Source organism: Pinus tabuliformis, chromosome 5_1 (assembly GCF_031772625.1).
Source record: "Pinus tabuliformis cultivar Carrire ecotype Pingquan chromosome 5_1, CPIR1, whole genome shotgun sequence".
Classification (NCBI taxonomy): Eukaryota; Viridiplantae; Streptophyta; class Pinopsida; order Pinales; family Pinaceae; genus Pinus; species Pinus tabuliformis.
Window position 1 is genome coordinate 10,316,299 of NC_142305.1, and position 12,971 is coordinate 10,329,269.

The 12,971-nt window shown below is 39.6% G+C and overlaps 1 protein-coding gene across 4 annotated transcripts in view; it reads right to left on the minus strand.

Annotated features, from left to right (window-relative positions):
* LAF3 (Amidohydrolase family) overlaps positions 1–12,971 on the minus strand; it is a 320,467-nt gene that overhangs the window by 237,762 nt on the left and 69,734 nt on the right. For 3 of the 4 annotated variants that reach the window (XM_089431665.1, XM_089431666.1, XM_089431668.1), the window contains exon 9: positions 2,718–2,825. The exons of the other annotated variant lie outside the window; for it this stretch is intronic. In XM_089431665.1, coding sequence (XP_089287791.1) covers positions 2,718–2,825 — 108 coding nt within the window. The remainder of the gene's footprint in view (positions 1–2,717; positions 2,826–12,971) is intronic. 4 annotated transcript variants of the gene reach the window in all.

Below are 12,971 nucleotides of genomic sequence, written 5' to 3' on the forward strand. Positions count from 1 at the left end.
GAAATTGTTGTGAAGAAATCTATTCTGAAACTCGACCTTCAATCACTGTTGATCTCAACCACTAGTGTCCTCATGCTATTGATGCGCCATTTCTCTCACTACAAATCGTTGTGTCTCCAAAAGCCTCATTGGTATCCTCTTATAATCTCTCATTGATGAATCTACACGATCATCTCTAATTGATGGCTAAGATCATCTTGACTCCATGAAATAACTTTTCTATAAGTCACTAGAGAAGAGTCAATTTGTCTTAATTAATATCTATTAATTAACCACGTTTGCTAAGTTAGACTTAGGAAAATAATTAAACTGGCTAATTAATTCTAATTAAGACAATTTTCTTTAGAAATTTTTTGTGGGTATTGGAGATAATTATTTCATCTATCTAACTAGCCTCAAAGACACCACCTTAGACTAGAGAACTTGTACAAGCTACACAAAGTAACACTGACATTGGCAATTTTCATCCGTATGAATCCTAGGCAGATCCAACCCCCAGACCTAATGGATCTAGCAACACATAGCTATAATCTCATCTTTGATATCTTATGTGGCTGTAAGAAATTTAAGGTTGTGTTGTTGTGTCTTTGTTGTGCTGAAAAATGTGTAACTAGGTTCGGTCTTCATAAGTATGAAATGTACTTTTGATTCTTGTAAATTGTAAAATGAAAGAAAATTTATTATTATCATTTTTGGAGCATGGGTTTCATGCTCAAGGTCTTTTATTTTATAGTTCAAGCACCCATTGAGTGCTTCTAGGGTTTTTCCTAGGTCAAGAAGTCAAAAAGAGTCATCGTCATAAGTTGAAGACCCCATTGGGCACATTGTAACTTGTAAAGAAAATTATTTTTATCTTTAAAAGTGTCAAAATACCCTCCAAGACCAAGTCGGCCTGGCAGCTGGCAAGTCGACCTAAAGGAAGAGCCACGTCCACCCTTGAAGAGCCTATAAATAGAAGAGAACTCATCCTACTTGAAGCACATTCACTCACCACTCATTCTAGCGAAGGAAGAGGAAAGGAGGAAGCAGCGAAGATGGAAGAGGACGAAGAAGATCGTTGTTTGGTTATTTTCTCTCACACGTGCTAAAGGAAGACTAGGGTTTCTGCAGCAGACATAGGGTTTCTATCTACAAGTTCGATATTGGAGAAAAGAAGACAAAGAAGTCAAGCGAAGGTCACCAATAGTCATCCTCAAGCTCTAGAAGTCAGGGAAAGGAAAGCGAAGGCTTTACAAGAAGATCAAAGCTCACACGTGGGAAGTTGCAACTGCAAAGAGGCCGAAATTTCAGATCTGCAGTGGGAGGCAGAAAATCTTGCAGCAGGAGGTTGAAGAAGTGCTAGTGGAAGAGATTTGATTAGGTTTTACTAGATCGAAGTTGGCACATCATTTGAGGAGGTTGGTCATGATCTTGGAGGGTATTGGTCTCAGTCTTAAGGTCATGGAATTCGTCAATTGAAGAATCTATAAGAAAGAGAAGAGATTTATGGGTTTTCCTCTCAAGAGGAGAGGTTTTGGCTTTAGATTGCAGCCTATATTCTGTGTTCTTGTTCTTCTTGTTTTGGTAGCTGTTTGATGATTCACACACATAATAATAAGGATCAAAGCTAATAAGTAAAAGAAGATCACAAGCAGTTATCAAGTAAAAATAATTAATTATAATCATTGCCCTATAGAATTTTCAACATGTTGAGCATTTCACATTGTTGTTACATATATATCAGATCTATCATTGACTGCAATACTGGCTGTTTGATGGTTTTATCATGCCTTCTTCATTCACTTTCAAGTTCCATTTCTTGTGTAGACTCCATAGCCCAAAGACAAGGCACTAGGTCTTGTGCATATTTTCACTTTTTATCTTAAAAGAAAAACAAAAAAATCATTCTGGAGATCTGGTTATTATTTCAGCAATTAAATAACAGATTTGTAATCTTAAAAGGGATTCCCTTTGTGCAAGAGGAGAGCCATCCTAAATCGAGGAAAACAAACACCGGGGTGACAATGGGTGATGTCCTCAAATTTCCCTAGTGTCACTTATCTTTTAAGTACAGGTTTTAGAGGTAAAATATCTAAAGCATTCAAAATGTTGGGCTAGTAAATCTGTGAACCTGTTAGCTAACATGAAACAACCATGCTAATAATGTAGTGATTTAACGGACACTCAACCATAAACCACACAGTTAAAATTATGCACACATAAAATAAAAAGATAATCTTTTAGCAACTCAAATGTGTACCTACTAATACTATACATTGGTCAATAGAACAAAGGAATCACCCACACCATAAAAACATGTAACTACAAAGATAAATCTTCAGTGTATCTATGAAAAAGCAAGATACATGTTAAGCGTTCATACTTGTTTTACTGAATCATAATGAACATCAAATCTTTTATCAATTGACATGGTTAGCAATAAAGAATATGTAATTTAGAGCAAATATCAAATTCATTTGCAAACAAAACCTACATGATAGTAAGAAACTATGGATGCATGGTGAAGTTTTAGAAACTACTTTTTTTCAATTAATTTGTAAAAAACAATAATTTAAAGAAATGAAAAGAAATAAAACAATATGTTTCAATTGTAGATAAAGGATAAATAATTTATCAAACACTATCATCTGTATGTTGTTAGGCATATGAAATTATGAATATAATCTAATTTGGATCCAAGGCCTTATCATATTGATGACATGGCATGAAAATACCACCTCATAGAAAAGTGCGCTATTTGAACCCAACGATCCATCAAAAAACCCCTTGACACCCCCAATGTGAAGCCACTGACTCAAAGTCCGCCCACTTGTTTTTAAAGTGTCCTATATGACAATACAAAAATAAGTAAATAAGACTCAAATTCCACCTATACTATTTCCAATAACTTCAAAGAGTCCATTATTGCTTTTCAATAATTTTGCATTAATGTAAATACTAAACAAAGATATTCGAGATATAAAAATATAATGTTTATACATTATAATCATTAATGAGTGGCTTGATTACTGAACTATCCATCATATTATTTAAAGCACAAGCTGCAAATTATATATTAGTATTAGCTCACATACCTTTCATCTTAGCAAGCATTTGTTAGAAATCATTATGAAGAATATTTATGTTGAATTCTCCAACAAACCCTAATCCAAGAAGATAAACCAGCTGAAAAATAACAGTGGCTTAATGATGAACATATATGACTTCAATAGAGTGCACAACACAAGTATAGGAGCACTTGGGTAAAATAATGAATAAATTCACTTGAATGAGATGATTCTACAAATGAGGGAGGTGGTATAATTATACCACTCCACTACGGTTTAAGGCACTAGCTCCAAGAAAGAGACTAGGTCATCTTTACCCTAAAATATGATAGTGTAATAATGGGTGTGACAACCCACAGCTACCGACAAGCCACCCCTTAAAGGGCCTCAAATATGCACATAGTGGACTGGTACATGGCCACAAGTGAAGAATAGCCAAAATGCCTCAACAAACTCCCTTAAGCTAAACAAAGGGCCACAAAGACAACATTAGCTCCATAAAGTATCATAGAAGATCAAGATAATGCCTCCCCCTCCCCCCTCACCATCAATGTTGAAGAATGTGACTAGCTTCGGTCTTCATAATTGTACTTGTCAAAAGGAAAATTTATTATTAAAGAAAATTACTTATTAAAGCATGGGTTTCATGCTTGGGTCAATGTTTTCTAGGTCAAAGTCTCGAAGGTTTCTAGGTTTTGTCTTGAGTCATTAGAGCCATTGTCATTTTTATTAGACCCTTCTTGGGCTTTTGTATCTGTAATGTTCCTTTTTCTAGTGTTCCTTATGACATGGCTAGAATGGACTTTCAGAGTTGGGGGCAAACAAGGTAAAGGTGCAGGTTAGTGTCATCAGTGGGCCCAGGGGATTTTGGAGGGGTTTTGAGGAGTTTTTATGAGGTCCGATGGCATTCTCTTGGTATATTCCCTCATCCGCACAGTTTGCCTTTTTTTCCGGCACATTCAGACAACTTTCAGAAAACAAAGTTATTATTGGCCCTGACTCTTAATTACGCTTAAGGTGGCATTTTGGGAGGAATACTTAATAAAACACCTAAGTGTAATAGCTCATTGCAACCGGAACTAGAAGATCTATGTTATGAGATGGTTAGATATAAGTTTCAATGACCTAAGGGGACATGGTCACCAATTTACCCTTTTCCCGCATTAAAAGAATATTTTAATTAAAATAAAAGAGGGAAAAGTGCTCCATGACTAAAATAATAATAAAATAGGAGGTTTTAGAGGGCTCCATCAAATCTATAAAAGAGGAGGAGGCCATTAGAGGACACCTTGGATTTGTGATTTCTTCTTGTGGAGAGGTTTGAAAACTCGGTTCTCTGCTTCAGTAGTAGCCCCAGGACGAAAACCCTCGAGTGATCTTCGTGAGAGTGGATGAAAACCCACCTCATCTCCTTGGTGAATTTAGCGAGGATTCACGGGTGTAATGATTGATTTCAGTTCAATTTTGGGAGGGTCGATTTTAGCATCAAAGAAGAGCAATTTTGGAGACCAGATTGTCTATCCCAACGATTTCAGGGTATCATCATGTACACTCTTTCAGTTATTTATTATAATGGAAGCTAAGATTATTTCTGCTCATTGTATGATTGAATTGCATGCATTCTCTTGTTTTATTTTATATGGCAATCTTCTGTTAAATAAATGATAATTTAATGGTGAAATTTGGGTTGAGTTCATTTTCTGCAAATTTAGCATAATATCCTGTTTAGGATATTACAGTATCATGTAAAAAGAATTATTTTTTAGTCAAAAAGATAAATTGTCACTTCCACACCAAGTCGACCCTGTCCCCAAGAAGTCGGCCTACATGAGGGCAATTCAACCCAACAGAAAGGCTATATAAGGAGAGGCAATTCAACCTATTTCACTCACTCACTCAACAAGTTCGATCTACAAGAAAGAGAAGCAGAAAAAGAGAGCGAAGAAGTTGGAGAAGGACGAAGTTTGTTGGGAAGACCTAAATCGATTTTTGGGCTATCTTTCTCTCACACGTGCAAAGTTTTCTGGGCAATTGCTGGGCCGAAAATTTGTCTACTGCAGATCCAAAATTTTGAAGCTGGGGGTCGAAGTTTTACTGTTGGGAGGCTGAAATTCTGGATTGAAGTTGTTGTTGGGAAGCTATCACTTGGAGTATTTTCTCAAGATCATCTGTTGTAGGGAAGGGCTGACTTGGTGGTTGGAGGAGGTCTTTGTCTAGGGCTAAGAAGTCTAGAAGTGTCTCATCTTGATCTAAATCTACTGAAGGAAGGGTTTGTGACTAGGTTTTCCCCTTATAGGGGTTTTTCCCTAGTTGAGCGCCTACATCTTGTGATCTTCATACACATAATTTGGTAATTGCTTGATGAAAGATAAAATAATTAAGAAGTAAAAAGAAGCCAACATAATTCACAAGTAACTATCAAGAAAGAGGAATCAAACCCTAAATCGTACTAGCATTGATTTCTCAACATGGTATCAGAGCTAACATCGAAGAAGGTTGGAGATCACTTTGTTGGCTTGGAAGAAAAGGTTATTCCCTCTATAAAAGTTACTTGAAGATAGGATTTAATATCATAAGAATTGCAAGAAGCTGGATCGGAAGGATCATCTACAACTATCTAGGAAAGTCAAGAGTAAAGGATTTTTGGCTGCACTTATAGGTACTCTCGATGATGACAATGCATGGATCATTGATAGTGGAGCCTCAAGACATATGACAAGAGAAAGTAGACAACTTCATACTCTATTGAAGGAACCATCATCTCATGCAGTGGAGTTAGGAGAAAACAACAGTTATGCAATCAAGGGCCTTGCATCTACATCATTGAAGCTGGAAAATGGAACAAAGCTACACCTCAACAATATACTCTATTTTCCAGGTTTGAGAAAGAATTTACTTTCAATTTCCTGTTTAGAAGATAAAGGAGATTGGGTTGCCTTTGTAGATGGTAAAGTTTCAGTTTGGGGAAAGGATTCAAGCATTGATAAGGCAAAAGTTATTGGAGTTTGTGAAGGAAGGTTATATATAGTTATAACAACATCTCCAAAAGCCCTAGTTCACATGGAGATCAATCTAATCGAATTATGGCATAGAAGATATGGGCATATTTATTACAAGATAATATTCTCTCTTAGTCAAATAGTAAATGGCATCTCCAACATCAAGGAAGATCATTAAGTGTTGATTTGGGGTAGCATTGGATGTGCTCTAGCCATGAAAATTGGTGGAGAGGTTAAAGCACATGAGATCTCCAAGACCCATAAATGGTTTGGACAGATTGTAGCCAGTTTGGGAGATATTAAAATAATTAATATTTTTAATGGAGTTCCTAAGTCTAAACTTAGGAAAAATAAAATATTAATGGGTATTAATATAAAACTGGGTTAAAAGGTTCCAAAAGTCATAGATCAAGCCAAATCTAATATTAGCCGTTGATTAGAGATTTAATCTCGGTCGTTGATGGACCAAGAGGAAAAGTATAAGAGGAGGCTTGAGGGTCAGTTGGAGAATACACCAGAGTGATCAATCATTCATTTTGCTAGAGTGGGGTTGCTAAGCAAAGTTGAATCAGTGATCAACAGTGAGAGGCAGTGAGTACGAGGCAGAAAGGCAGAGACAATACTGAGAGACCAGCGCAGAAGCAAAGAGAGCGAAAGCAGCAGCCAGTCCAGGCTACGCGAGCCCAACGGAGACAGTGCAAAGGCCAGAGGGACTGCGTGATCCACACAAAGGCTGCTGGAGTGACGTAGAGGGTACCAGAGATTGTGCAGTGCCTCAAAGGGTAAACGCAGAGGGTCCTAGGGTTGACGCAAGTCAGCAGAAGGCTGGCGCAAAAGCCAGACGGGCCAGCGCTGAGTTTCAGTTGTTCCAGAGAGGGTTTCGTGGGACAGGTTTTCTGAATACCTGTTTCTAGATATAGAGGTATTGTTGTCGTATATTTTTCTCTGTCGAGTGAACCAGTTAGGCACCCAGTTGTACTCAGATAAACTGCATAATATTATAACCCTCTGAATAGCTGCACCAGTTTTCTTGCATTAGGTTTTTCCGGGGACATTTGTCCAAAAACAACGGTGTCACTTGTGTGCTTGTTTTCTTTCAGTTGATGATTTGTAGATGTTGTGACTGTATTGTGTTTATTTCGGTATTTAAATGTATTAAATAACTTGTTCGAATTTAAACAAGTAGAAGAAATAAACCAGCAAAATACAAATTAATTTTCTAACGAATAGACTTAGAAAATTCAACATGGTATCAGAGCATGGTTGCAGATCACAGGAAAACTGAAGGCATCAGCGTAGCAAAGCATTTGCAGCAGATTCAGCTATCCCAAGTGACAGAGTTGATCCTTGCAGAAAGCGACAGAGGAAGGAGTGACGCAAAGGGACTGCGTCATCAGTCTAGGCCAGAGAGAGGCAGCGCAGAGGCTAAGGAGGGAAGAAACAGGCTCACGCAGAGCCACGCAGAGGCCAAGTGAGCTGACATAGTTGACTAAGGGAGTTGTTTTGCCAGTGTCGGGATTGCGCAGAGCCAAGAGGCTCAATCCTTCAATTGCTGAGGCATAGGAGGTTGTGGTAGTTTGTAGAGCGAAGCTGGTCGGGTACTGTGGTTAGAACAGTACCTAACAGGGCAAGACCAAGGTAGAGGAAGTTGTTGCCGAGGCGGATTTCTAGCCAAGGAATCTAGATCAGTGTTGTCATTGCACAGACAATCGAAGAGGAACAACTTGACGGTTGGCAGAAGGATTTCCAGGAGGGAAAACGGGACTCAGAGGGAGTCTAGAAGAGAACTTCCAGATGGAAAGTAGAGAGACTCAACAAGAGACAAACTGATAACTTCCAAACAAGAAGTAGAGAGACTCAGCAGGAGTCGAACTGAGAACTTTCAGGTGGGAAGTAGAGAGACTCTGAGGAGTCGATAGAAGAGCAGCGAGATGGTCGTGAATGGGCTGAGAGATCAAGACAGGCTAGACGGAGCGTCCAACTTTGTGGTCTGGAAGGCCAGGATCTTGTCCATTCTAGAAAGACATCGCCTCAACGGCTTTGCCTTAAGAGTGATGGCTATCCCAGTTGATCGTAGCTAATGAAAGGTACGAGGAAGCAATGGCTAAGGCAAAGTGCATCATCCTTGATGGGGTCAAGGATCATGTGGTACCAAATATTGTCGTGAAGGAAATGACAAAGGAGATGTGGGACACTTTGAAGACATTGTACCAGCATACTTTCGTGCAGAGGAAGATGCTCGTGGAGAATTAGCTAAGGTCATACCAGATCAAAAGGGAGAGCAGATAGATGTCTTCCTCGGTCGGTTGAACGAGATTTGTGACCAGCTAACTTGAATAGGGGCCACGCCGTATCAGGAGTTGATTGTAAGGACCGCACTGAACGCAGTCTCCGAGGATTGGGAGACATTTGTCCAAAGCATACTGGGTAAGATAGGTCTTCTAGATTGGGAAGAACTGTGGGCGACTCTTCGTCAAGAAGAGATCAGATGGCTAACCAAGGCGGGAAGTAGTGATAAAGGGGTCGGGATCAAGAAGGAAGAGGAAGAGGATGCGGCTCTAGCATCTGCGGCAAAGCAGGAGAAGAGGAAGGAGAAGGACCTCTCCAAGGTCAAGTGCTTCCATTGTAGGGAACTAGGTCACTATGAGAACCAGTGTCCGAGGAAGAAGAGTAAGTGAAAGGCTTCTGACACGAAGGTAACGCCAGCGAGGGCAGAGAAAGAAGTCGAGGAGGATGATGATTGTGCCATGAGTGCTCATGTGCCACTTGAGAAGAAGTGGGGAGACATCGAGTTATAGTCAGGAGGACTACAGGCGATGAGGGGCAAGATCCTTGAGGTACCCAACCTCTTGGATTATACCTTGCTATGGGAGCCCCGAAGAGGAGTAGCAAGATTGACGAATGTCGATAGAAACATATGCGGATGAAGCGACGAATAGTGCTACAGTGCAGGAGGCCCCGGACAACGCGAGGCTAGCAAGCTGCAATAGTGCGAGAAGCACCGCAGTGTTGCACCAATGCAGGATGGAACAGAGAGGTGTGCAACGATGCGAGATGCAGGGACTTGTTGCAGCAATACAGAGGTCAGCAGAGGTCAGCATCGGGAGTGTTTCTAGCCTGGCAGGGATTTCAGAAGTTGGGTGGATCAGTTACTTACTTCTCAGTAACTAAGTTGCAGTGCAGTAGCAGTATGCAGTAGCACGATGCAGCATGATCAGAGGGAATGCCGTGCAGATGCAATGTTGGGACTCAGGAGGATGTTCCAGCAGCAGCACGGATGCAAAAGGAGTCGTCGTACAGATGCAGTAGTGGCAGTGGCAGGGCCATGGGCAGCAATACAGGATGCAGCAGATAAGAGGATGTTGGGTGGGGAGGCCTAGCATCAGCACAGGGACCGGTGACGGGTAATCAGTGTGATACTCAGTGAGGAGTATTACTAGAGCACAATCCTCGCTAAGAGGGAGTGTTGATTTGGCGTAGCATCGGATGTGCTCTAGCCATGAAAATTGTTGGAGAGGCTAAAGCACATGAGATCTCTAAGACCCAGAAATGGTTTGGAAAGATTGTACCCGATTTGGGAGATATTAAAATAATTAATATTTTTAATGGAGTTCCTAAGTCTAAACTTGGAAAAAATAAAATTAATGGGTATTAATATAAAATTGGGTTAGAAGGTTCCAAAAGTCATGGATCAAGCCAAATCTAATATTAGTCGTTGATTAGAAATTTAATCTCGATCATTGATGGACCAACAGGAAAAGTATAAGAGGAGGCTTGAAGGTCAGTTGGAGAATACACCAGAGTGATCAGTCATTAATTTTGCTATAGCAGGGTTGCTAAGCAAAGTTGAATCAGTGATCAACAGCGAGGGGCAGTGAGTACGAGGCAGAGAGGCAGAGACAATACTGAGAGACCAGCGCAGAAGCAGAGAGAGTGAGAGCAGCAGCCAGTCCAGGCTACGCAGAGCCCAGCAGAGACAGCGCAGAGGCCAAAGGAACTGCGTCATCCACGAAGAGGTTGCTGGAGTGATGCAGAGGGTACCAAAGGTTGCACAGTGCCTCAGAGGGCTGACACAGAGGGTCCTGGGGTTGATGCAAGTCAGTAGAAGGCTGATGCAGAAGCCGGAAGGGCTAGTGCTGAGCTTCAGTAGTGTCGGAGAGGGTTTCGTGGGACAAGTTTTCTGAATACCTGTTTCCAGATATAGAGGTATTGTTGTCGTGTATTTTTCTCTGTCGGGTGAGCCGGTAAGACACCCAGTTGTACTCTGATAGACTGCATAATAATATAACCCCCTGAATAGCTGCACCGGTTTTCCCACATTGGGTTTTTCTGGGGACATTCGTCCAAAACCAACGGTGTCACTTGTGTGCTTGTTTTCTTTCAGTTGATGATCTGTAGATGTTGTAACTGTATTGTGTTTATTTCGGTATTTAAATGTATTAAATAACTTGTTTGAATTTAAACAAGTAGAAGAAATAAACCAGCAGAATACAGATTAATTTTCTAACGAATAGACTTAGAAAATTCAACATGAAGGAGTTTGTAAGGGATGTGCTTTGGGAAAGAATATAAGGAAACCTTTTACAAGTAGTGACACAAGGTCTAAGGAAATATTAGACCTCATTCATTCAGATTTGTGTGGGCCAATGTCTAACAAATATCGTGGAGGCCATCTTCATTATGTGACCTTCATTGATGATCATTATAGAAAGACATGGCCCTACCTTCTCAAGACAAAGGATGAAGTATTTGAAAAGTTTAAGTTTCTACTGCATTTATGGAAACAATTCAAAAGCTACATGGAAACCCAAAGATTATTGTAAGTGACAGAGATCCCATTTTTACTGGAAATTTTTGGACAGAATTATTTTGTTGTCTTGGTACTCAATTAGCTCATAGCTCATCTTATCGCCCTCAATCTGATGGGCAAACTGAGATAGTAAACAAATGTTTGGAAGGATATCTTCGTTGCTTTGTATCTGATAAACAAACACAATGGGTCAAATGGTTGCCTCTGGCTGAATGGTGGTATAACACTTCCTTCCATACTGCAACAAAAATGACCCCATTTATGGCACTTTATGGATATCATCCACCATCCATAACATCATATTTAAGAGAAAATTCTAAGGTTCAAGCAGTGGCAGATAACATCGAGCATCAGCAACAAGTTCTCCAAATCTTAAAGGATAACTTCACCTTACCACAGAATAGAATGAAACAGCAGGCAGATCAACATCGCAGCGAAAGAAGTTTTGATGTAGGTGATTGGGTATTCCTATGGCTACAACCATATAAACAAATGTCCCTCAAGCAAGCTAAGAAGGATAATAAATTATCACCAAAGTATTATGGTCCGTACAAGGTGTTGCAAAAGATAGCTACTATGGCATAAAAATTGGAGCTTCTTACGTCTTCCCGAGTGCACCCAGTTTTCCATGTTTCATGCTTAAAGAAGGTTATAGGTGACAAGCTTCCAGTTCAAACAATATTGCCAAAACTTGATGAGGAAGGAAAAATCATATTGGAACCTGACGAAGTCAAAGAAACAAGAACTCGATAGCTACGAAATCAAACAATTTCAGAATATCTCATCAAGTGGAAGAACTTACCCATTGAAGATTCCACATGGGAGGATGAGAATCTTATACAGAAGCATCCAGAACTACTCAAGCATTGAGGACAACACTTTTTTGACGGAGGGGCATGTTAGGTCCCTATAATACTAGTGATTCCCCCATTACTATTGTCGTTGTATCCCTTATTGTTATTGTTGTGCCCCTATTGTACCCATATTATTATTATTGTGCCCCATAGAATCCCTCTATCATTATTTTTGTGCCTTTATATTATTATTGTTAGGTTAGCTTGGTTATATTGTGACTCCTTAGACTCCTATATATAGAAAGGAGGTTTTGTCATTTGAATCATCCAAGAATTGTTCATTTGTGTAATGTAAGGGAGGTTGCCCCCTCGAAAAGGCTTATTTCTAAGGCGTTGATCTATCTTTTCTATCTTTTTGTGAGCTGGTTTCATAAAAAAGATGAGATCCGACAATGGTATACACTTAACAAGAACTAATTGCATATTGTAAAGAAGCAGGTATTAAAAGGAAGCTCATTGTTCCCTACAATCCCGAGCATAATGAAGTTGCAGAAAGGAAAAATAGAACAATTGAAGAATGTATACAAACTATGATATTTGATCAAGATCTACCAAAGTTTCTATGGGGAGAAGCAGCAATGATAGCAGTATATATACAAAATAGAAATCCTTATAGAATTGAGAACATGACACCTAAAGAAGCATTCACAGGGAAGAAGCCATGTGTGGACCATCTCCAAATCTTTGGGTGTCCCGCATACATCCATGTTCCAAAGGACAAGTGAAAGAAATTAGATTCTACAAGCATTAAAGGGATCTTTGTTGTCTACAGTCTTTCTTCAAAAGCATATAGAATCTACATCAAGGAAGGAAGACAAATTGAAGTGAGCAGGGATGTTATATTTGATGAAAATCATGCCTACAAAAGATCCAAGGATATTCCAATTGATTCTAATGACGAAGATATACCACTATTTGAAGAAGAAGAGCATCATGATAAGACAACTACAAATCAAGAAGAAAAAGAAGAAGGACCAAGTGAGCCTATTCAACCTGTAATTGTTCCCGAAACAAGGAAGAGGCCAAATTGGTTAAAAGCTACACTTGAAGATGTCGAAGGACATGGAGCTACTAAAGGAACTTTTAGAGAAAACAAAAGACCAAAGAGATATTCAGGATATGCAGCATATATGACAAAATTGATAGAAGTTGAACCAACTACATTTGAAGAAGTTTCTCATCAAGAAGAATGGAAGAAGGCGATGCAAGAAGAATATCAATCCATCATGAAGAATAGGGTTTGGGAAATTGTTCCTAGACC